The 26263-nt window shown below is 33.3% G+C and overlaps 1 protein-coding gene across 4 annotated transcripts; it reads left to right on the top strand.

Annotated features, from left to right (window-relative positions):
* The first annotated feature begins 676 nt into the window (after nucleotides 1–676).
* On the top strand, nucleotides 677–15542 carry LOC105338900 (uro-adherence factor A). 4 transcript variants are annotated; one of them, XM_020071684.3, is made up of 14 exons: nucleotides 677–965; nucleotides 1604–1677; nucleotides 2048–2123; nucleotides 2530–2588; nucleotides 2762–2904; nucleotides 3472–3636; nucleotides 3922–4992; nucleotides 5897–6031; nucleotides 8051–8192; nucleotides 8584–8666; nucleotides 9563–9720; nucleotides 11558–11751; nucleotides 14130–14285; nucleotides 14445–15542. In XM_020071684.3, exons 2-14 carry the CDS (start codon nucleotides 1661–1663, stop codon nucleotides 15502–15504), a joined length of 3459 nt encoding a protein of 1152 aa, XP_019927243.3. In that variant the 5' UTR covers nucleotides 677–965; nucleotides 1604–1660; the 3' UTR covers nucleotides 15505–15542. The 4 variants fall into 4 exon arrangements, with proteins under 4 accessions (XP_019927243.3, XP_065930994.1, XP_065930992.1 ...); XM_066074922.1 differs by lacking the exon at nucleotides 1604–1677; XM_066074920.1 differs by lacking the exons at nucleotides 677–965; nucleotides 1604–1677 and adding an exon at nucleotides 1735–1953.
* The last annotated feature ends 10721 nt before the right edge of the window (nucleotides 15543–26263 follow it).

The raw sequence follows: 26263 nt of genomic DNA, 5'->3' as shown, positions 1-26263 counted from the left end.
CCACTGATTTTCTTGTGTATTTTCATTCAATTCTACATAAACAAATTTTTTTTACAATTATGATGACATTTTCTTGCATGTAGACAGTTTATATACTTAAATTTGCATGTTGATTTGTGTGTGTGTGTGTGTGTAAGAGGCAGAACTATTTTTACATATGAGTCATCGGAATAGAAAACATCTTCTTGAAAACCATTTTAATCGGTTGGAATAGCTGAAACTTGCATGGAAGCATCCCTATGTAGTAAAGATTCAAATTCGTTTAAATTTAACCCCCCCCAAAGAATAGAATAGGATAGGACTACAATGGGGTGGTTTAAGTTGATATTTACAAAGGAACAAATAAAGAAAAAATTCTTCAAAAAAAAGGTCTGAATGTTACTTGAAGAACAGAACATGTACACGTAAACATGAAAACTTGAAAATCTTTTTAATAAAAAATCTACCCTGCTAAATTTATTTAAGACCAACGAGTAGGTAAGCGATGTGATCCCTGGGCCTCGTACGAAAGATCGATCAATAGTTTTGTTGTATATCATGATTAATTTATTGACCACCAAAACTATTCTATCATTTAAAGAAAATCAATAGCTAGGCAATCTTTACGAACATACGCTAGTTTGGACAGTTTACGCTTTATAAAACGCTTTGTACAAATGCGAATAATTCGAACCTCGATATGCTTACGACCAATAAACCGGAAGTTTACAAGTGATGCGAAATTCGAAAGTGATGAGACACAGTCGGCTTCTCGTGATTTGTTTGATTCGTTTTGAGAAAATAAGTAATTGTTCTCAAGTTAACTGTAAATTACGAATACTTGAGATTCCAGAGATTACCATTTGGAACCCATTTACTGCATTGTTAATAATGTGATTAAACGTCAAGTTTGGACATGTCAAAATACTGTTGTTTGACCATGTTGACAAATATTTACTGCAAGAGCTGAGCGAAGAGAAAAACGGGTTTGTATAATTATAATTTTTTTTTCAAGTATAAAGGGTCACAGAGACGAGACTTTAATTCGAAATTTGAGATAAGGTAAATAAATTCAAAATAATCAACAATGGACATGTTAATATAGTATAGAGAATACTTGTGCATGTATCAATGTGTATTACAGTTTACAGCTGAATTTCGGCCCCAAATCAGCCCCCCCCCCCAAAAAAAAAGCTATATGTATCGTTAATTAGGAATTTCTAACATATTGATTTTCCTTTTCAGTAGTTTATTTTATAAAAGTATTAAATAATTATTGTTGTTGTAAGAGTTATCATTCTTTTACTTCCAATTGATAAGATATTTAATTGGGGGGGGGGGGGGGGGTATCTTTGTTATGTACCATTTTCCTGAAATACATAAATTTATAATATGATATTGAAGCAGGCAGCTTATTAATGTTTTTTTAGCAAGAGTTATTCACCTTTGATTTATTGATTTTTGATATTTATTGTTTCCAATAATAACCAATTAGTGTGATGATTATTTTATACAATAATAAATATTCTTTGTAAATAAGTTATGTATAAGTATTTTTGGGGTTAGGTCTAGATAGTTTGTTTATTTTTGGTTTTCTATTTTAAAATACTATGAATTATTTTAGGCCGGCACATATATAGGGACAGTGTCAATAAATTGCGTGTAGAAGAACAACTGTTTGATGTCAAACTTAGACAGGTACGGCTAGATTGAGTGTGTGGACATCACTGCTCTATCTAATCTTCATGTGAACTAACCTACGATACAGAGTGTGCGGGCATCCCTGCTCTGTATCGCATTAATACAAGTGTGCAGTCATCCCTGCTTGTATTGGTGGTGGTTGTGGTGGAGCACTAGTGTGTGGTCATCCCTGCTGGTGTTTTGATCTTTCTAGCGCAAGTGTGCGGCACTCCCTGCTTGCGTTAGGATGCGTTGTTGGCGCAAGTGTGCGGTCATCCCTTGCAGTAATTTCAGGTGTCATTTCAGTAAATCTGTCATTTTGGTAAGTTGATGTTCTGCCTTTTAAAGCTGTATATTCTTAAATTCATATTTTCCTCTTTTTTATCAGAACTATGGAAAAGAAACAGAGAGGAACTGTCAAAAAATCAGCAGCAGGTCATGGTAAAGTTGTGGATAAGGGAAAGGTACATTATTTTATATCATGCATGCTATTTATTTGATTGCAATACATGTATTAATATGTACCAGTACTGATTTAAGACCAATTTTTTCTAAGTACTGTTTCTCAATAGTTTATTGTTAAATCATTTTTCCTATACCCGCATATATGGCAAGTTAACCTTTCCCATTAAATCACTGCACACGTCTAATCTTTATATTGAAGTTTAGCTAGCCATTATATTATAATTATGCTTTTAATAAATGATTTTAGTACATGTATTTGTTTAGTGAATTAGATAATGTAAAGATAATTTGATTACGGTAATAGGTCATTGTTACAATGTACTCAGATGAGAGACATGGCCCATGGTTCTTGTTTACTAGAATTACGTTTAAGACTGTAGTGTTTTCATATTGCTTTATTTTCAGGTTGGAAAGGCCAAAACAATTGCTGTTAAACCAAAAATCAAAGCACTGTCAGGAAAAAGGTTTCAAAATAAAATAGAAAAATTTCCATTTTTTTTTAATTTTAATATTGGATATTTTTTATGTAGGATAATGTGCCATCAATGAAAAAGACAAGATTTGTTTTACTTAGTATAAATCATTGCAAGCATAGAGTGTACAAGTATCAGAATATATTTTATTTTTACTTCAATAGACCCACCACCAAGGCACCAAAGAAGACTAAGCCTGCTCCACATGTTGAGCCAGGTTATAGTCTGTACTCCAGCTTATCTGAGGATTCAACTCAAGAAACCTGTGTCAGGCTGCTGAACCAGCTCACAGAGAAAAGGAAAACAGGTTACAGCAGTTATCTTTCTTTCTGTGCTTAAACCTCTCGAGGTTTTAGATCCAATGTTCTAGCATATAATTCTGAAATGACATGTTGTCTAATATGTGAAGCTAATTTTAAATAAAAGTGGAATTTAAAAAAAAGAAAGATTGAGATTAGTTACTAGTACTGCTACATATTCAACAGTGGCATAGAAGTGAATGTATAGAGACTAAAGGGTGTTTTATTCATACATGTACAATGAAAAAAGTACTCATTTAGTTTTCTAGATTAAAATCAAAATATATACATGTAACTTAGAAATTTTTAATTAACCAGTATTATATACAGTTGAACTTTGATATCTCAAACACCAATATCTCGAATGCAGTGGATATGTCGAAGGGATTTGTAAGTCCCAACCACTTATTTTTTAAGTATTTTACTCTCAATATTTCAAATACTCGAATATCTCGAAGTTTGTAAACAGTCCCACCTATTTCGAGATTACGAAGTTTGACTGTATGTACAAGTACCTTTTCACTACTATGGTAGAATGATTAGGCAAAGATTAAAGTTAGATCTATTCGTTGTAGAGTCTGTAGATCATCATACACAGTTTAACACAAGATTATCATCCTCTACACCTGACCCTGACCGATTGTTTGTTGACCTTGACCAGCAGATGATTCCAGAGAGGGACACTTCCTCACCCCTGTGGAAAACTGTGCTGGCCTCTCAGAATGTGGTAGCTAACAAGGGTAGGGCTTTCTCTGTAAGATCATACTTTACAAAATGTCTTAATGAAGCAGTCTTAGATAAATGCAGAGTACATTATAAATCTTTTTATTACAGTAGAACTTTAAAATATAATGTCTCTTAAAAGTTTTTTTTCAAAATTAAAAATACTTTTCTTAAAGTACCTGAGATTTTTTTTTTTAGGACTAGAAGTTAAATAGATTGAGTACAAATTGTAAAATTTTACTGATTTTTTTTTTCATAATTTCATTATAAAATTTCAGACTTATGTCCCTTTTTATATTCAGAATTCATTTCTCATCAGTGGAGTTCAGAAAGTACCAGTCATCCATTCAAATTCCCTTCAGCCCATGCTGTTCCTCTGAAGGCCCCTGCAGCCATAAGCAATGACAAGTCACAGATACCATTTACTCCATGCAATCCACAAGTACCAGCCACACAAACTTCTAGCCAGGGGTTTGTGCCAATAGGGTTGGGCAATGACAGTGATGCTGAGAGCCTTCAGCAGTTTCCAATCAAAGAGCATGCTCCTAGTTTGCAGAAGTTTGTATCACACAATGCTGAAGCTCTCTCAGACAATCAGACAACCCCAGATACTAGTAGGTCAGGTTATGTCAACTTGCCAAGGCCAGCAGGAGGGGTGGGTATTCCCCCTCAGCAGTCTGGAATTCCCCAGTACACTCAGCAGAATGGCCTCTTTCAGCTGAGGTCCCAAGTACCTCAACAACCTCAAGATGGGCCTTATGCCTCAAAGGTTCAGGCATTTGACTCTTTTGATGCCCCAAAGGTACCTCAAGGGTGGAAGTTTTTTGAGCAGTATGCAAGTGGACAAATGTCATACCCCTCTCCAGTACCAGAAAACCAGCAAGAGTACCAATATGAAGGGAGTTATCTCCTCCCACAGACTGTTGTTCCAGAAAAAGACACTCCCCCGTTTACTATTCCGCAGCTTAATTTATCTGATGATCATCAGATGGAGAGAGGCCCAAATCTCCATGACACCCTGTCGACGATCACAGGCTCTGTGAACCAGTCGATGGATACCCCTCGGACACTATTCAGCTCTGGCTCACCAAAAAGCAGTCGGCAGGTTACACCCAAGAACTCTTCAGGTTCATCAAGCTCAAAGAGTGTTCATTTCCACATCCAAGACAACCCGGTGAAGGATTTATCTAAAAGCAGCAGTAAAACTAGTCACGAAACACAGACAGACGATGGATGCTTATATCAACAGGCAGATACTGGCCACCAGATTAATGAGTTGATGTCTACAGGGGTACCAGCAAACAGCCACTCTTCAGTGCACTCTTCTGTACAAACTGAAGGTCAAAAATCTGAAAAGTCAGCACAATCCCACGGTAAGCTATTATTAACTTTCATGTATATTGTACATGATGAAATTGTGTATATGTATATTTTATAGTACAGGTACATGAAATAATCACATAATTAGCAAACTTTTCACAGATACATATTTGAGTTCATAGGCACATGTATGTTAAGATCATACTATAATAAAATAATCAAAGACGTATATTCATGTACACATATTTAAATGATTAGCAACTTCTGAAATGCCAATTTTGCCTCCCAAAACTTATCAAATCTTCACATGCTTTTGTGATTTTGCACTAAAAAGGCAAAACCTTTGATGAATTAATTTTTAATTCTTCACTTAAATTGCAACATCTTTGATAAATGTTTGTTACTCCTAATAACTGAAATTTTTGTTTGTCTTAGTAAAGTGAATCATATTTAAAAAAAAAACATTGATAAAAGGAAAAGAAACAACATAACGATGGAAAGGTAATCAGAAACAATTGCATTTTTATAAAACTCTATCATTGCTTTTAGTCTTATATTATCAAATAATAATATATATTCATATATGATGCCTTATATCAGGAGATTCACAAAACTTGCTTATCAACAATATAAACAAATTTTTTTACAATTCATGTTGAATTTTTATTTAAAATCTTGTGTCAGATACATCAAGGAGATGCAACAATTTTTGATGTATTCTGTAAAAAAAAAAAAGCTGAAGGAGAGTCCGAGTTTCAAGACTTTGAGAGTTTTTAGAATGTTGTTAGCATTTCGAAATCTTGGAGAGCATCAGTTGACAGACGAATGACGTACATGTGTAGACAAGTTGACATTTCAATGTGGAACAAACTCTTTCTATTTTAACCCTCCACCTGTGCCTTATGCAATTTCTTGTCTACCACCCGGGGTTCATTGTGTAACATTATTTCCATGCAGATGATAGTTCCCAGCTGGTAACGTCTTCTGTGAAAAGTGATGTCCCAAATCCATGGAGTGGAGTGCAAGCCAAAGCAGGCATGAAAAAACTACGATACTGTCTGAGAGAGCTCAAGGAGTGTGGGAAGATCAACAGTAAGATGAGAATTACAGAATCTACGTCTCTATTCTATGTCCTGTTTATTACTTGTGAATAGTCAGTGCGTGGAAGATCAAGATATTTTCTATGATTTATGAAGATGTCTTGAATCACATTAGTTTGATACATAAATTAGTAAAAATAAATAAGAAAAGAATGAAATTCCTTAACTATCAAAGGAAACAGTGTCTTATAAACATTCTAAGTATGGCAGATGAATAAACTTTTTGTATTACTTAAAGATACATCCTTCATTAACCAATATCCCAGCAGCAGTTATTTCATTTTCTCGCATTATTGATGACTTATGGTATTGTGCAATGATATATTCCTTGATTCTTTGACAATAAGACTACATAGTAGATCTTGACCTTAACAGTGCTGTGCTTGAAATTTATACTTTTAATTGCTGAAATTAATTATCAGATAAAAATGCATCTATAAAATTCAAAAATCTTTTTTAAGTACCAGTTAAAACACTGATATTTTCAGAACTAAAAAGCTGATACATTTTGTGTCACATAAAGCCTAAAAAAGATTGAAGTAAAAGTGAAAATCTCATTGGCAGACACACTTTGCATATATTATGGATAATGCACACGGTTACAGGGGGTAGATCGTTGTGGTTACGATGCCCTAAATAAAACAATCTACACCTAAATATAACATTAATTAGAATAAAAAGAGCATCAGTGACGTCATAACATACATAATGAGGTTAAACAAAGCTGATCAATTAGAAAAACCTTAAATATCAACGCATGTAATGAAATAAAGAAGACTGCAAATTTTGGATACTTTGAATTTGTGGCCACAGAAATGGTTTACTGAAAGATGGAACCATTAGGGTATATTATTGATGAAAATCTATTTCAAAGAAAAGTCTGAAATTGAACACACAAGAAAAATTGCAATGCTTAAAAAAAAGTGAATGACAGCAGTTATTATTATAAGACTGATAAATGATTTTTTCAAGGGCGTTGCCTGTTTTGGATATTTGTATACAAAAGTTGCATTGTTTTGCATGTCTACTGGAATAATGATAACCGTTTTCAAAATGAAGACTGGTAGAAGCTGTCTTGCTCATCATTATTTTTTTTAACCATCTACTCAGCTTGTCTTAGTGGTTGATGCTCAGTAGTAGATCTAGAGAAGATTTTTAGAGATTGCAATAATTTTCAATGTTCACCCCCCAAAGCATTGGCCCCTGGGGTCCCTGCATTTGGGGATTATGAATTCAACATTCATCCGATACTTCAGACCATATGTGGTCAAGTTTAGCCTTCAGTTGTATTTTAAGATAAGAAGCTGAAATTGTTGCTCCAGACACAATGCATGACAATGGACTAATATATTAATTACATTCCACATATTTTTAGCTTGTAAAGTGTGTTGAAAGCTACGACATTTATAACACTGTAATACACACAGGGTACTCAAAGAGTAAAATAATGAGTTGTTATGACTACACAAAAAAAAGCTGTAAACAGCAACGTCACAAGCGAAAATCAAGTTCACACTTGTGGCTGTTACAGTGGCTCTTCCATTAATATGAACTTACTCTTAGGATATGATAGGAATTTTAAGGTATAAATCACATTTGCAGACAAGGCAAGAATTAAAAATGTAAATCTAAGATTAAATCATGATTTTTTGAAAGATACAGTCTCATAAATGCAGCAGTGTGTGCATACAAATTTTCATAACGTGCTAATGCGCGTTACTCAATTTGTATACACACACCGCTGCAGTTATGAGACTGTATCTTTCAAAAAATCATGATTCAATGCTATAGTAAATAGCAATAGGTCATATCAAAGTGGCTTAAGTGACTAAAAAATGCAAATTGGTACTTTTTATAGAAAAAAAAGAAGATAAAACTTGGTACTCTCTACGGTAATGTTAATAGCTATTGGTCATCTTAATGAATAAGGTGATTAAAAACGCATACGTGTAGTTCGTAATAAAATTAAGTAGATGAAACTTGAATATTCTGTACATTTGGAATATTTCAGAGGACAAAGAAATCAAACGGTTGGTGAAGGATGTGGAGGACACTTTAGAGACTATCCCTCAGTTAAAGAGTACATTTAGTCTGCAGGCAGAGATAGATCTAGCCATACAGCCTCTACGCAGTGAAAACGCTCAGCTCAGAAGGTTTGTCTGCCTTGTTGAAATAAGTATTTGTTGTACTGTAATCAAATGTGAAGCACCTAACTGAAAATGGCTACTGTTTTTGCTTTATACTGGGAGTTAAGTTGCAATGAACTGACGTCCCATCTAGAGGGGAGTCGATGACTCGTGCCTGCTTAGCACCACAAAAACAAAAGATATGCCTCTTTATGTCACGGAAAAGGATTTTACTTCTTTAACATATAGTTATCAGATTTATAGTGAAATAACAGCAATGAACAATTATTTTTGTAAGAAATTTAACTTGAAGTAACCCTCAATTATAATTTATAGGAATAGAAATTCTAGGTTGAGACTCATTGTAAACAAAAATGTGATACCATTGTATGATACAGCAAAGCTACTGTTCTTGTAGACGTCTACGTTTGATGAACAAACAAGCAAAAGGAACCACAACTCAATCAACTGAAGCTAAAAAGGATCTTTCTAAACCAGATGGTGAGCTTAAAAAGTTCCTCCTTCTCTAGATCTCTTCTCAATAGAATTTTTGTTTATCAGCTTTATTCCTTTATGTTTGAATTTTAAGCTCACCTGAGCCAAAGACTTAAATGTTTTTTTTAGATCAAAGTTTGTAAGTTATCTGTCATTTTTTTTTCATTGCAAACATTTTACGTTTTCATCCTCTTCCCTAGAACCACTAAGCAAATTTCAACCAAACTTGGCACAAAGCATGCTAGGGGGAAGAGCTTTCAAGTTTGTTCAAATAAGGGGACATATCTCCTATTAAGGGGAGATAAATAAGAATCATTGAATTTGTTGGTCAGAAAAGCTGAAACTTGTGTAGAAGCATTCTTAGGTAGTGTAGATTCAAGTTTGTTCAATATCCTGATCACAAAAGTTGGGGTGTGACCACAATGTGGGATCAAATTTTTACATTAGAATATATGGAGAAAATTTTTTAAAAATCTTCTTCTCAAAAACCGATTGGTCAGTAAAGCTGTAATTTGTGTGAAAGCATCCTCAGGTAGTATAGATTTTAGTTTGTTCAAATTATGATCTCCATTGTTAGAATGGGGCAACTACTCATTTTATACAGGATCTATTATACTGAATTTTTCAGATATTTTGTATTTGACTCCATAAAGCTGATTTTATGATGGCTGTTGCTGAGGTGAGCAATGTGGCCCATGGGCCTTTCGTTTGGTTTATTCATTGAGTGAGGTCCGAGGTTTTTAGTTACTGACTTTAAATATTTGTCATAACAATTTGAATATTTTTATATTAAAGTACATGTACCAGTTTAGTGTAAGACTAAGAAGTTTATTTCAAATCTTGGGTATCGCTAAGTTGGCATGTCTAAACAGGTGCATGTAAAGCTTTGTTTACTTTTATAGATTCTGTGTCACAAAAGAAAATCACAGCACTCCAGAGGGAACTTATAGCAGAAAAGGAATTCAAAGTGAAACTAGCAACTGAAATGAAAGACATGCACACTCAGTTGCAGAAAATGAAAGTAGAAAGGAGTAGACTTATAGCTTCAGTCAGTGAAAAGGTAAAACAAGTTTTCTTTATCGCTTCTTAATACAATTAAAGATAATAAAGGAATGACAATACAAAATGATTAATAACAAAATAGGTGTAGCAAAAATGCATTACTTCTCAAGTGTTTAGTCAGCCCACAGGCTGACTCATTAAGTTGGGATGAAACTTCCATTAGGCTTGTGTATAAATTGGAATTCTGGGAAGGAATTAGACAGTCTGTGTTACAGAAATTGGAAGTTATGAAACTGGTCAGTTTTTAAATAGGTCAAACTGCTTATCAGTCAGCCTTGGAATTTGTCTGCAGCCATGGTCCGCATATATATTTTCTCTAATTGAAGAGGATATAAATGTATGTTGGCAGTGGTTTGCTACAGGACCATGACATTCAGAAAGCGATCTTTGCAAAGTTACAAGTCTAATTATTAAGTAGAACTGCAGTCATACATTGTATGTACCAGTACACTGCTGCCCACCTATCTCTTACCCTACAGTCTTAAAAGTATACTGTGCTAGCTATAAATGTACACCCACATATTATTATCGTGCAGGAAACTATGAACCTTCTATTTTTATAGATGGTGTATTCACTTCGACCTAAAATTAATATTCCACGGGCTGACTTTATAAGCTTTTTAAAAAGATAACCTTGTTATCAATAGAAGCAGTGTATCATTAGTTGTTTTAAATGAATTACGATCTTATTTCCTGTAGCATGTTGGAGAGAAAGGATGGGCTTGTTTTCTTCTGTGTAAATAAAACAAGCCCATCCTTTCTCTTCTTGCAAAGAGGAAATTTTTTTCGTGACTATTTTTTTTCCAAACTTTTGGTACCAAAAGGAAAACAGTTGATTTTATTCACATATCAATTTTTTGCCTAATCATTCTATCTTAGAAGTGAAAAAAGGTATATAATACTCATTGATTAATTTACACCCCATTTATATCTATAACACAACTATATTCTGAGATGTAGATTACATGGTTGTCTCTAAAAATTGAAGTAGAAGTAAGAAATAAACAAGAGGCCCAAGGACCACATCACTCACCAGTACAACAATAGTCATGAAATCATCCTAATGGAGACATAATACAAAATATCTGGACAATTAAGTATAATACATGTACATGTAGATCCTGTATAAACAAAAAACCAAGTTTTGAAGCTTTAACTTGTGGGAAAGCAAATTCAGATAGTGTAGATTCAAGTTTGTCAAAGTTATCATCTTTGGGGGTACGGTGAAGCCAAAATAGAAGGTTGTAGTTTTATCAAGGAAAATTTTTTAAATTATTTTCAAAAAATCATATTGTATAATATATGGCATTATTTATATGCAATTATTTTGACATATTGTTGATTCTTAATTGTTTAAACGTGAACCCCTGAGCAATTCTTGGGCCTCACAAGAGATTCAAAGTATGATGTAGTTTTACATATACATAAACAGTTGTTTAAGATATTCTTGAGATCTGTAATGCTCAGTATGTGATATGACTATAAAAACATCATAGTACAAAATTGGCTCAATGTTTTATGTAAGAATATTTGGAGAAAAATATCAAAATCTTTTTACACAGGAAATATTCTACTGTATTGTCCAGGTGTTTTGTATGTGATGCCAAAACTGATTTTATTATTGTGATTGTTGCTCAAGTGAATGATGTGGCCCATGGGCCTCTTGTTTGTTTCTTGCTATACATGCATACTAAAACTTGATTAAATTAACCATTAGCAAACAATCATGATATATGAAAAAACTTATGAATTTTATGGTACATTTCAAAATAATTCTTAAACCAGCCTAGGACAGCCTTTCTATCCAAAAACTGAAATTCATCCTATGATTTTAGGAGACAGAGGAGTTAAAGATTAGACAAGAATGCATTCAAGATGCTCACCAATTCCGTAATGACTTGGACAGTTTGCAGAGGCAAATAAAGGGGGCACGCATACAATACGAGGCCTTGGAGAGGGAAAATCACATCTTACAAGTGACGCTACATCAAAGAGATGATGAAATTAAACAACAGAAAGACGTTGTAGAGTAAGTTAAAATAAAAGTAAAAATTTTGAATTGATTTTTTTCACATGACTTTAAAACAAAATGAGCTGCAATTTTCATGTGGAAGTTTTTTGTTGTAAAATTTTGATTTAAGCCCTACTACTAATTTGAGAAAAAAGATTATGGTTTATCAACTTCCTGATTTAAGCAAAATCACATTTTTGTCATCCTGTACAAAAATTAATATGCCATTAGTTCCTTAGTTGAGAATTTTTTTCCCCAATAGAATCTAATGATACATTTTAGTGCAGACATCATAAAAGCAAGTTTTTGCAGCAAAATAAAATTCAGAGAAATACAACTCATATTGCTATATGCTTATTGCTTTAAGCAAGTATTGAATTAATAGATGATTCATAATTTTTTTTTCAATATGACCACCAAGATTTAATTAAATTAAATGATTATTGTACACCCTTTTAACAATGGAAAAGAATTTCACATTGGTACTGAATGGAAATAAAAGTTCACTTCAGCATGGAACTTTATCATCGAGTTCTGTAAACTTGTGGAATTCTGACACGAAATTTACACTATTACGAAAAAATGACAATATCAAAGGTCATAATAAAATACCATCATTGAAGTTATACCAAAGTAGATATATACAAATGTACATCGGCAAAAAGAAAAAGAAAATTATGATAAGTTTTTATATCTAATTTTATACGTTAAAACCATCCACAATGATATAATGTATATATATGTTATTTTATGCCCATCCAAAATTTATCCTGCTCTTAGCATCATTATAACTTGTTGGTTTGAAAATGGTTCCAGACAGAATGCACCTGTGCACATTGCAGATGTCAGAGGATTGGTAGGAAATTGGACATAAATTTAATTTACTCTATTTTTTTGATTTAATGAGATTTAATGGAAAGCCCTTCATTGCATACACAACAGACATAATCAATGTCTGTGTTTACACAATCAACTGGAGCATGCACTACCGTTATATCCTGTTTTTAAATAAGTTAGAACATATGTGATTTTAAATGTTCCTGTTGGTTGGGGTAAATATACTAAACAAAACCATGGTTAGTCTCACATACCCTTACTAAGCAGTTCAGGAGGCATATGCCAGACTAGTCATAGGTTTCCAACAATGAACATTTCCAAAAATAAAAAACCCAGATAAATCAAGCTTTAATTCTGTATTTTAAGCAATCAAGGCACCTTTTTTTTTTACATTTGCTGAAAAAAAAGTCAAATCAAAGAGAAAAGTAAATACGGAGAGCTCTCAGTTTACTTATATTGGTTTACTATTAAAATCAACTTTGTCAAAATATACCGGTAAGAGGTTTAATCTGTTGAGCAGCATATACAATGAACTGGTAGTTACGGTTTGCTATCATCTCTGCAGTAGGTTTACATAAAGAATATATCTAGCCAAACTCAACCACAGGCACCTGATGTTTTTAAACCTTTCTCATACTGAAAAACATTCTTGTACTATAATTATACTACAAGGTTTTGGAGGGTGTTTTTCATAAATCAGGTGTCTGTGGACTCAACAATCTTGTAGTGATAATAGGATTCAGATTGTTTATGATCAAATCAGTTTATTGACTTTGAAACATAATTTCCTTGATTTTATGAAAAAATATTGTGCAAATTAATGTTGGAAATTATTTTTTCAACAACAAGAAGATTAGAAATTATGTTTTTTGATCTTGTTTTTGTTTTGATTCTGTTGGACTTGATAGACGTATTAGACATGTAGATGGGATTCATTTAAAAAGTGAAGAACACACAAATAACAGTAATGTTTTCAAGACATAATACTAGCAGTTAAGTGGTTGTAATTTCAGTTATGACTTCAATGTGCTTGGTATCTTATGTGGTCTTACTTAAAAAAAAAACTCCTTCAGAAATGTCATGTAATAAGTAAATTATTTCAAACAAGAAGTTAATTTCGCAATTCAATTGTTTTGCATTAAATCACATAATATAAAATCGCAAATGCCCAGTTTATATCATAGTTTTTACATGTTCAAAAATTAAAAGCTAAATTTGAAAATCCACGAGATGTTCTTCTCACGATTTTACGTGGATATTATTTTCCTTGTGTTTAATTAGGAATAAACAATATCTCTTGTTTTGTCCTGCCAAATAGTCCTTCTAGTCCTAGACTTATGGAATGTCCTATTCTGAGTATATTGATTTATGAACATAATTGTGTTTGAAAGAGCCTATAAAAACAAGACTAGAATTGTTTTTCCGGTGATGTTTTATGCAAATAGCTCATTCAAACAAAATCACTCTATCAGGAAAAGAAACGTCCACTTCTTAAAAAATTCTTGATGCAACCATATTGAAGAGTAAGATACTTTAAGATGAAACAAAACGTATTTCAGGTCTCTGAGGGAGGCTGTTGGACAGGTCCTTCAGGAGCTTGAGGCCAGCAGGACAGGGGGAGACACTTCATTCATATCCAACAACAGCTTCAGTCTGCAGCGTCTACTTCATATACTGGGTGGAAAACAGATAACAGGGTATCTACACTATCAAAAGTACTCCAAACTGCATATCTGTAAAATATCTCTGTAAGACAATAAACATACACCACGGAACAATCATTTCGTAGAGTGATCATGCAAGAAATATGTAAGTTATCAAATTGATATGTGCCAGTTTTAACCTGGATGATAAGATTTCAAAATCATTTTCAGGATGGAGCGCAGTGTTTTGTCTGATCCTGGAGTTCACTCCCTCTCCAATGTGTATAAACCCCAGACAAGGGCATCTGCCTTGACAGCAGAATCCCTGGCAACACACAACAGGTTACAACCTCCAACTAAATCTGGCAGCAGAAAGTTTGGTGAGGACAGGGATCCAGTTGACAACCTGGATGAGGGGGCACCAGTTGACCACAAAAGCAGCATGTCTGACACTGAGGTGGAATACCAGACCTTTGATTCTCATAAGAACACAAGGCAGAACTTACCATCACAGAGACACAGAAGTTTATCTGGAGATGGAAAACATTTTGAAAACAATGGACAGAGACTCATAAAACACACAACTCATTATGGAAGAGATGGTAGTTATTTGACTGGAATGCTAAAGAAACATGACAGAAGTGACAACGTATTCATGGCTAAGAACCAGAGACTTCGATTTGAAGAGGAGGATACATTTCCAAAAAGTGGATATGAAAACAGTAGTAGAAGATACGGTTACCATGAAGAGACAAGGTCAGATTTGGATACACAATCAAAATTCAGTGCAGCTGAATCAAGATACAGTGTTACCGATTACTTCAAAAAGTATAATTCCCACAATCCAACTTTTAAAACCCATTCCAGAACTATGGACCCATCTCGAACCCAAGAAAGTTTTGAAGTAAGTGATGTATCTAAACCAAATGTAATTCCAAGAAGTAAACCTCATCGGCGATCTTTGAGTCAGCCAGAAACATCAGTGTTATCAAATAGTGAACTCCCTCATTTCTCCTCACCTCAAAAACCGTCCTCGCATCAATCTTCCCTGACCCAACATTCAATTACCCAGAAATCTCTGCTCTCCCCTCAGGACCGACTATACAGGGGAACAGCTTTAGATAACTCCATTAGTGCTATTGATGACGATAATATTTCAAGTGTATCAGGAAGGTCCCCTTCATCTTCTTCTGTTGATGAGAAGACGTTTAAAAAGGGGATTGCCACTCTGGACGCAAATATCTTGAAACTGCAACTTGCCTTGCAGAAAACCAAAAGCATGTTGTCTTAAATGTAAATAACTTAATATATTAAATCTCTATTCATGAACTCTTTCTTTTCTTTTCTTTTTATCATTCCCCAAAAGGGTATACAGTACTGTACTTTCCCATTATTTCAGTTTAGGTGATCAATATTTAAGAACTGGTTTACCGTACTTTCACTTTATTTTAAGTTGCACAGATAATATAAAGAGTATCTCTTTATGCCTATAACTGTCATTTTTTTTACCTTTCCTGTTGAACTCAGTGACTTAACATTTTCGTTTTTTGTGTGTTCAGCTTAGTTTTAAGAAAATTCTTTAAGATATTTTTTAAAAAAATTATTGGATATTTTAAGATACATATATTCTTAATTTTCTACTTGCTCAGTTTCCAAGAAATTATATAAATACTTTTACAAAGCTGAGTGTCGATGATAACAGTTTATGCATATATAACATGGCTATTCCTACTCTCTTTATTTCAATATTTTACATTTGTTCAATTTGCTAACTTAAAAATGTGAAAGCTGTTTCAACCAGACTTCATTTAAAGATACAAATGGAAGAGTCAAATTCAACGGTGTCTTTTTTTTTTATACCTTGATCGCATACCATGACAAAACACTGTTAAGTAATAATTTATACGAACTGGCATGGAAAAATATCCTACCTTCATCATGTTATACCATTATCCTTGACCAGTGCAATAAGAAATACATGGCGCATTTTTCATCGCTTCAGTACTAAAGTGTCAGGTGAGACATTCTTTGTCAAAGATGAGGCGTGGGGTGTTTTTTTTAAAATAGAATCCCATTTCTTCAACTAAATATTGTAAAATATTGAAAACTATCTGTTTTAAGAACGCTGGATTGAGGGTGATTCCGTTACTACACTTATGAGGCTGGCGGGATGGTCATACCTAACATTTTCAGATATGATTTGTGAAGATATTTAGTAAAGAAATAATTACATAATTTTGGTACGAATTTAGGCATTTTCCTTTCCTATAACTTTGAACCGGACTCTTCCTCAAGATAACAATACAGTCTAAAATTGGCCACCGCCATTCAATCTTTGTAAGTTTACTATGCCTCTTTTTAATAAAAAAAAATTGCTAATACAATGTATAAGTAGTTGCAGCGTTTTATAAAAAATGTGAAAATTGACATTTTATTGATAACTTAAATAACCAATGGCATTATAGGTGCATTTGGATAAAATAAATTATTTCATAAATTCGATATAATTCAATCAACATATGATCTTTGTAATTTATGGGCCTTTTGGATGGCTTTGATTAAGATTTTATGGTTTTGCCTCCTAGGGAATTGGGTGTGAATATCTTTGATGATACATGTACATTCAAACTGAATGTTGGATTTCTTCTGCTCACTGTAGGTAAGGCTTGGAAACATTAATTAAAGCTAGTCGACAATAGACAATAAAACAAGGAATGTGTTATCAAACCATAGGCGTCGGAGCTGCCACCCCCGCACGGATTAGGATTTTCATGATTTGGGGAAATAGGTTTTTTTATTTGTCAAGATTTTTGAGAATCAGTCAAGCCTCCCCCCTACAAGATTAACATGTTCAACAAAAAATACTGCTTTTTAATGTTGGAACAAATCAACAATAATTATTTAATAAAGTTTTCCTTGATTTTATGTATTAATTAAGGCTTTGTCGGAAACTGCATGAACAAGATACAGTAGATATACCGAACTCTATCAAACAGTTAGTGGCTGAGTAACTTAAATGAACTGTACTAAATGACTGTGAAACTAAATTTTCGTTAAGATTTCGCAGGCCATTATGCCTGACCAATTTATCACGCGCACGCACGCACACACACACGCGCGCGCACACAGAAATAATAAATGAATAAATTACAGAAAAAGATGTCCTTTAAACAATAATTATAAAAGAATTCTGCAGCTGCTCTTGGTTTTGTTAACCCTTAATTGCTGGCAGGTGTTAATATATAAATAGTGCCTGTTTGGGAGGGTAACAGTTGAAATTGACACCCCGAGAAAACCATTGTCAACCGACGCGAAGCGGAGGTTGACAATGGTTTTCGAGGGGTGTCAATTTCAACTGTTATCCTCCCAAACAGGCACTATTTATTTTGTTATACTGAATGTCTTTTTTAAAATTTTTAAGAAAAGTTTACTGCTTTTATATAGGAATAACGTGAATTCTACAGCGAACCGTACGCGCATAATTTTCGCGCATGTAACATTTTTTAATGTTACCCGTTGCCAAGTGCGTTGCTAACGCTGAGGGTAATAGTAAATATTATTAACTGCGTCTTAACCAATCAGATTTCAGTATTTAACATGAAAGTATAACAATATATAAATAGTGTATGTTTGGGAGGGTAACAGTTGAAATTGACACCCCGAGAAAACTATTGTCAACCGACGCGAAGCGGAGGTTGACAATTGTTTTCAAGGGTGTCAATTTCAACTGTTATCCTCCCAAACAGGCACTATTTATTTTATTATACTGAATGTCTTAATTTTAGAGAATTTTTTTACTGCATTTATATAGAAATGACGTAAATTCTATACGGCGAACCGTACACGCATAATTTACACACATATAACAATTCGTTGCATTACCCGTTGCGCTGAGTGTGTTGGTAACGCTGAGGATAATAGAACGGATTATCAACTGCGGCTAAACCAATCAGATTTCAATATTTAACATGAAAGTATAATAAAATATTTTACATTGTGATCAGACATAGCTTATCTATTTTAAGGTTTATCTATTTTGATGGTAAGAGTTCAGAATCCTTAGAATCATACACCTGTTGATTTCACAAGTTATGCAAATAAACACGAATCTACTGACGTCAACGTGACATAGTTTTATTGTTTTAAAGTTGTTATTACGTTATATGAATTCAAACAAAAAATGTTCACTTATAATCTTTCACCACACGGGTTGGTTTCTAACTCGATATAAAGCCAAACTGTGGTAAGAGATTGCAGTAATTATCTATTATCATGCAATTGTATAATCTTTAAATAAAACATATAAGCAAATGTGTTATAAACCCAAAATAACAAAAGAAACGATTATGATTAAGACGTACATGTACATAGAACAATCAAGTTTGGCATATGCTGTTTATGAATGAGTATATGACCTTGTAATTTTTTACTCAGAAAAAAAGGTTTATTACAGTATTGTGTATTCACGATTATTTAAGGAACGAATGTGAGAGATGTGCTGGATAACGGCGTCTAAATGTTCGCCCCATTTTATGAAAATTACATTTACTGATTTTGTCATGAATTTTTTTAAACCTTTTGAAAAATCAATTTAAAAGTTAACACTAATTCTAGTAGAAAATTAATCATACTAAAATACTTCAAGGTTTTCTCCTTTTTCTAGTCCCACGATTTAATAAAGTTAGAGTATTCAAGTCAGGGACCACAGAATCAGATAAAAAGACGCACATCGTATATACATGTGATGGTTATAAGCCTAAACAGATACTGTTACAGTTCGAGGCGCGCAGCGCCGAGGACAGAACAATATCTGACTGGATGGACAGTTTGAGGCTTATAACTTACTTAAAACATGTTGTCTCTTCGTTGCTTGTGAACATTTTTACGATCATTCTGCTTCATTTCTTTTACCTGGCACTATCAAATAAGTTAATAATAAGCATCAGGCGAAAAACAGATCATTTTGCATTTGGGTATGTAAATAAACTGAATATTGAATAAATCAAGATACACAACCATGTTTAGATAAACAAAACGTTTTTTACATTGGTCTTTTTAGTCCTCACTGCGTCATGAAAAAGTATGCGCAATGGTGAGTATATTAACGTTGCTTTATTAAAAAATCTTGTGATGTAGATTCACAATCTCGTGATGTATATTCACAATCTTGTGATATATGTTCGAAATCTTGTGATCATAATTTGAAATTCCCGCAGATTAGTCATTTTTGTACAAACAATATAGGATGGTGTGATTCTGTAGGAATACAATGTTAATTAATACATGAACGTATATTTCACCAGTAGCCATCCAATAAGTAGAAACTTATTGGACAGCTACGGGTAACTTATTGGATGGTTGCAGGACAATAAGATATTTACTGGACTCGGATTAACAAAAGATGACGTCACTAACATGTATTAATGTAAATTATTAATGACTCCTAGGTGCAAGGCCAAACTTGCCAAAAACTGACTATTTCTAACGAAAAAACTAAAAAAACTAAATTTTTAGTAAAACAATTTAGGTATCCCTCTATCAAAATTGCTATTTTTGTATACCCCCGGAGGTGTTTTTTATTTTCACTCTAAGACGGGACCAAAATGGTCATATAGTGTTATGGATATCTTCTGTTTACCTCTACTTCTACTGAATAGAAACTGGCTGCATATTTAGAAAGACCATAAAGTTCTTTACAAAATAATTACTTTTCACGTCCTCCGGCGTAGGGGTTCTGACTCAATTGTAATAATGTGCACGTGTAAATGACTGTTACGGTCTATGTCCCTTTCGTTCAATATATTAAGGGAAGATCTGATTATTTAAACAATTCATCAGTTTTCTATATAAAGACCACCTTTGTTCACGATTCTGTAAAAACATGTCTACTTTCTTTAAGAGCATATTGTTATGGAAGTAAAACAATAAACATGACAATGCCGTATTATTCAGATAACGTTAATTGTTATGACAAAAAGTGATTATGATACGGGGAAGGTTTAATGGTTACAAAGTGCTATAAAGTATGACATTAGGGTTGAAGTGTGGTTAATTGATGGCTACATGCTCGTTAAATTAACAGTATATCGAATTAGTTCATTATACCTTGAATGTAACCTAGTAGATCGAGTATATGAATTAAGAAGCCTTGAAAATTAAAACCCAAACAAACTGATCGCAATTCTGTTTTTCTCAAGCTAATTAATACCACATGAAACCATATCCCCTCTTAATGTCTATTTTTTAAGAGGACATGAAGAACACAGACTAACAAAAATAATTCACAATCACTTTGAAATTATTGTATTATTCAAGATGCCCTAAGGTGTGGGCTTGAATCATATAAACTTTTACGGCACTTAACATACCTTGGCGGGTTGGTTTGCATGATTTTAGTCAAGAACGTGTTCGAATGTACATGTACGATTTGAGGGGCTTGTCAAGATTTTTTTTTTGATGAGTCTGCCCCCCCCCCCCCCCGCCCACTTTCAAAAACGATGCTACGTGCCTGCGCAGTATAATGGTGTTCGTAGTAACTTAACTTACGAAGCCTCTGCAACTTCTTGTCACTTCCGCCTTTCACATTATGTACATTGTAAGTGGTATCTACATGTACGTCTCTCATTCTAAACACTGCCATCAACCACGCACAAGCCAAACATTCGCATTTTACAACGAATTACGATTTTTGAAATTAGTATCAATGTTAAAATTAAGGTTAAAATTTAGATCCATATGGATGCAAGCTTTTGGGAAGTTGGAATTAATAAAGAAATGTATAAAGGAAAAAAAATCTGATGAATAATTTGTGAAAAATCAAGCTCATTACTACAGTTTTTAACCATAAAAGAGGAAATCGAAGGCGGGATTTTTTTCCTTTTATACATTCATGTACATAAAACCATAAAGTATGGTGGGTGGTAATTAAATTTGACCATAAAATATTTTCATAGAATTTTTAATTGTATCATAAAGATCAACGCATCATCAAGCGTCGTGACGACAATGATTTGAAAAACTATACAACTAAAACCCCATTCTCTCACCAGAGGTCGTGCTACACAGGCTTCGCTTACACCTCTGTCAACGCCGGAAAAATAGTCTGTCACATGATCAAAACAAGCATGGCGAGCACATGTCTGGTTGATTCGCTTCTTCTGTACAATCAGCTTGAAGGGAAGTCATCGACGGGCGATGACTTTGAGGACACTTTTAAAAACATCACATGAGATGACATTGCTGCTGATTTATGTAAAATCTTCGCTGAATCGGTAGCGTACAGAAACTGATTTTTCAAATATCTGTCAAACTAGATCATGTGATCATATTTTAATGTTTACCTCCGCAAAATAGTTCTCTCAGTAACGTTGAAATAAAAATAAATAACGGCGTTAAAGATTTAAATTTAATTATTCATAATCAAATTCATAGACAAAAGGAATTATTACAAAGATTTTAATTACATTTTGCCCATCGTTTAAGTTTGTACAAGAATCTTGAACATCGGACGTTGACAGAGGTGTAAGCGAAGCCTGTGTAGCACGACCTCTGGTGAAAGAATGCTAAAAAGCCGTAAAAAACGAAATTAAAATGAAAATCCGTGGTAAGAGATCAGTCTTTTTAAAACCGTCACAGGTGTTAATTGCACGAACTTTACTGATACATACATTGCAGGCACGTAGCAGCGGGGGGGGGGGGGGGGGGGGGGCACTTTTTCTCGCAGCAAAGATTTTTCTTAAATTTACATACAATAAATTGAATTATCAAGGAGTTGGCCCCCCACTTTTCTGTGACCCTGGAAAAATTGAATTGAAAATAAGAAAATAAACAGTGAAATTGAAGATTGAAGTGAAAAGTATACCTGCCCTGTCCCCCCACCCCCCTAGGATTTCGGGAAATACCATCTTCCTTTTTTTTTTTTTTTTTGATTTTCAAGATTTTTTGGATGAGTTTGGCCCCCCCCCCCCACTTTCAAAATCGATGCTACGTGCCTGCATTTGTAGGTAATCATTGACGTCAATGACATATGACATTTTGGGATTTGATTTTCTCCTTTAGACAAAGAGGTTTGTCCTTATAATAACACTAAATGCCAGTGAAGTGTTAATATATGTTAATAAATATTTTATGATAAATGCCAGGTATACTTAGCAAGCGTGTCTAGACATCATCAGAAACACCGCGGAGATTGAGAGCCATTTGACTACCGTCTCCTCTGTAGATTGCTGACCCCCCCCCCCCCCCCATCTCTTCGATGTCATGGCAATATATTCTCTGATGCCATCAACAGATCGACATCTGATCAGTCTAAATATATGTAATGCTGTGACTTACCTATGATAGATCAGAGGGCTCAATCGAGATTCGAAATCATGTACATGTACAAGATTCGAGATTCAAACCTCAAAATTTAATATCTTAATGAACCAATCAAAACATGAAAACCGAATCTCGTGACACACACCAGAAATTCATTAATATTAACAAAAAAGGCATACATGCAAAAGTATTCAGCCCTTCCCATAAGCCAGAAACGTATAGGGAAAAGCCTAATAATTATTTTCCTATAGAACTCCATACAAACGTTATGATCTCTCAGTTCTTAACTATAATAGTTTCAGTCAAATCTTTGGTATCATTTGAAACTTCAATTCAAGACCTTTCGGGAAATGACCAAAAAAATATAGGGTCCCGTGGCGTTTATAGGTCAAATTTGCAGTTGTTTACAACTTACAGCGATCGGCAGTAAATGTCACTTTACATAAAAAATCAACCCCCACCCCTATATCTTTTCCTAGCGTTGCTATATTCTTTAAAATATTCCCCACATTCCACCATTTATTTTAAAAACTAATATTTTTACTACAAAATGAGAATTGTCACATACCTGAATTCAGCCAATCGCGTAACGCCTACCCATTCATTCCTTATTACAACGTTTTCTCTGATGTAAACATCCGGGGGTTTGGTACTCTCATTCCATCAATACAAACATTAGTTTCAAACAACAGAAGTCAGATGTCCGAAGTCCCGATTGTTGATATTGGTCGAGCGTTTATACGGGGTGTGATATAGAAAAAAAGTTTTGTTATATTTACTAAATACTTACTAACTTAGCTTTATATATCACATCTAGCACTTCTTCCCATTAAAACCACTTGTACCGAGTAACAGAGAGAAACCAGAGGATCCTCTCCTTCCGATGGCATTGTCATGTGATTAGATGTGTGCGTGTTTCGCAATTAAAAAATAAATACGATGTCAAATTTTCTTGCTTTAAAAATCTCAATTCTTCTGATGTTCCAAATAGTCGGTTAAATCCAGACATATATCATTTTATATGTAAGTTTATTTATATAGACAAGACTTCCAGGGATCCAAAAGAAGCTCTGATGTGGTATCAAATTTCATATTAGAAATTCTAGTACTAAAAACAAGCTTTTAGAATATTTTCTGAAGAACATGAAGAATGTAAAAAATGAAATTAATAGATAGAATTTGAAGTTAAGGACGTTGTTTACTCAATGTTTGAGTTCTCAAATCCGGATTGTTAAAAAGTTCAATTTCATGAGTAAAATTTTTTTTAAATACAAAAAGTATTTATGAAATGAATTATTATTGATATAACAATCGATATTTTTACTAAATTATGGAATTAGGCTCTGACAAAGTTTGACTTTTAGCAAAACAGAGGAAATTCGGACTAAATTTTTCAGATTTTGTTTTCCACTGAAATATTTTTGGTAGTACTATAATATTTAAAGTCAAGATTTTATTTGTTAGTAACATAATTTTGCAAATTTTCTGTTGGTTTTTCTTGCTTTTTCGTGTAGATAATCGTATGGCACACACTATAAAAATATTGAAAACTGCTTAAAAATGATAAAAGACACCATATCTCAAAATTTTGATCATTGACCTCATATAAATTTTATACCAGGAGAGAAAGGTCAATATACTTAGTTTAATACTATAAATGAATTAGCATTATCATAATTCAGTTTATTGTTATATTGAATCAAAAATGGGTAGTAATTTGAAGACTGATAGAGGAAATTCGGACTAGAATATCTATAAAAATTGTGAATGAAAGCTTAATGCTTTGTATCTATTTAATGTCACTACAATTCATAAACTGTATTTCATTTGTTAAAGAGTTAAGCAATTTGTATTATTTTCACAATTAAAAAAATCTGAATCATAGTGTTAAATTTTTATGGATTTTTCTTGAATTTTCAAAAAATATTCAATGGTCATTAACTCAAAAAGTAGGTCATTGACCTACTTTTTTGAAAGTGAAGAATAACACTACCATGTAAGGTCTATAACACGCAATAGTTGGTTTTTCATTATCATCAGTGGAATTTTTTTTCATTCTGAGTAAACGTCATCCTTAAGGTATGCCGTTAAATTCCCATGCCGTTATATTCCCATGGGTCAGATTGAAGGCGGGGCTGTTCCAGTGATACAAAAAATCTGCTAAGGCAAATTAAGAAGACTGGATGGTCAAAGGATTAACGATCATCATCTGCCTAAAATTTTAAGATATGATTTGTTTATTTATAAACTATTATTTAGTAAAAAAAAAAAATACATATTACAACTTTAAATTTGGGTATTTTCCAATATTTTCATATACAACTCTTCTACTAAAGGAGATTAATTCAGTCTAAAATGGCCACGATCATCTCCGTAAAAAAGAGCTCCATATAAAATATTAATAGCAAAATATTCAAATTTTAAAGTCTAAATTTAATACGTAGATTTTCTTACTAAATGATAATTTATAGCATAACAGATCATATTTAAATGTCGAAGGTAGATCTGATGGTTCATCTGTTGACCACTCAGCCTCCTTAATGTGGGAAATAGTTATATATGTAATAGAACTCCTAGGGAAAAAAAGGATATACTTCGCAAATTTTAAGATGCAAGCTATTTGTATCCTGAAAAATTATCATAACTATTTACATGATTATTTACTGAGGGCCAGAAAGGGGCTACAATTTGTGGCTTTAATTTTTTATAGAAACAAATCACAAACCAAAAAAAAAAAACTTGGCTACGATTTGTTTAATTGTAATGGAAGCAAACTAGCGTATAAAAGTATATGGAGGTAAATGTGTTTAAGTTCGTATCATGTCAATATCGAAGCTACCCCTACTACTTATTACTATTTTCTCTCAGATCAAGCCATATTAGAAATTAAAAAAAAATAACACGAGTCCAATATTCTTTAAGGCAAATATGTAATAGTGTAAAAAATGATAGAAGTACATGTATGCCACGTGTGTGGAAAATCATAGATATAGGCGTATCCCGAACCCCACTAATCACATCGCTAGATACGCCACATTTGTAATGCGTCGATGAGTCGTGTTACACTTGATTCTCAACAAATAAGTTTCTTTATTGATTAATTAATTTAACAAGTCCTAACACCCGTCTCATAAATTATTTGGCACTTGGAACCATTTATTGCTTCTACTTCAAGGTTGATTGATTGGTGCAATAAAGGATTAATTCAACCATTCATGAAAACGGCTAACTTTTTCTAGCCCGATTTTTTTTCGCAGAAAGGTATAGATATTATGATATTACCTTAATAAGATAATGTTCAAAGAAGTTATAAGTTTCTTACTTGACAAGGGAAATTGCCAAAAAGTAAGGTTTCAACTACTTCATCTCATGATCAAATGTCTAGAAATGTTGTCTTCAATTGCTTTATAGAATTTTTCAACACTGTAGTGCAGTTTATGTTATGTTACTTCAAAGAGTAGATAATTCCAAATTCGTTCGAAAAAATATCTAAATCGTTTAAATGAATAAAAACTTTAGCCAATCTATTTGATAAGCCATGCTATTATTAAATGTAACATTGGTCGAAGTTCTATCCATTTCATAGCGAAATTGATCATCTATAAAAGTAACTGCTTTGTGTTTTTCCAATATCAGTTGTCAAAAAATGTCGTTTAAAACCAAGAGAAATGTGCGAACATGATGAAATCTGGGTAACATTTCCAGTCATATTAATGTCTATTGAGTGTCGT

Source organism: Magallana gigas, chromosome 2 (assembly GCF_963853765.1).
Source record: "Magallana gigas chromosome 2, xbMagGiga1.1, whole genome shotgun sequence".
Classification (NCBI taxonomy): Eukaryota; Metazoa; Mollusca; class Bivalvia; order Ostreida; family Ostreidae; genus Magallana; species Magallana gigas.
This window is presented reverse-complemented; position numbering and strand designations above follow the sequence as displayed.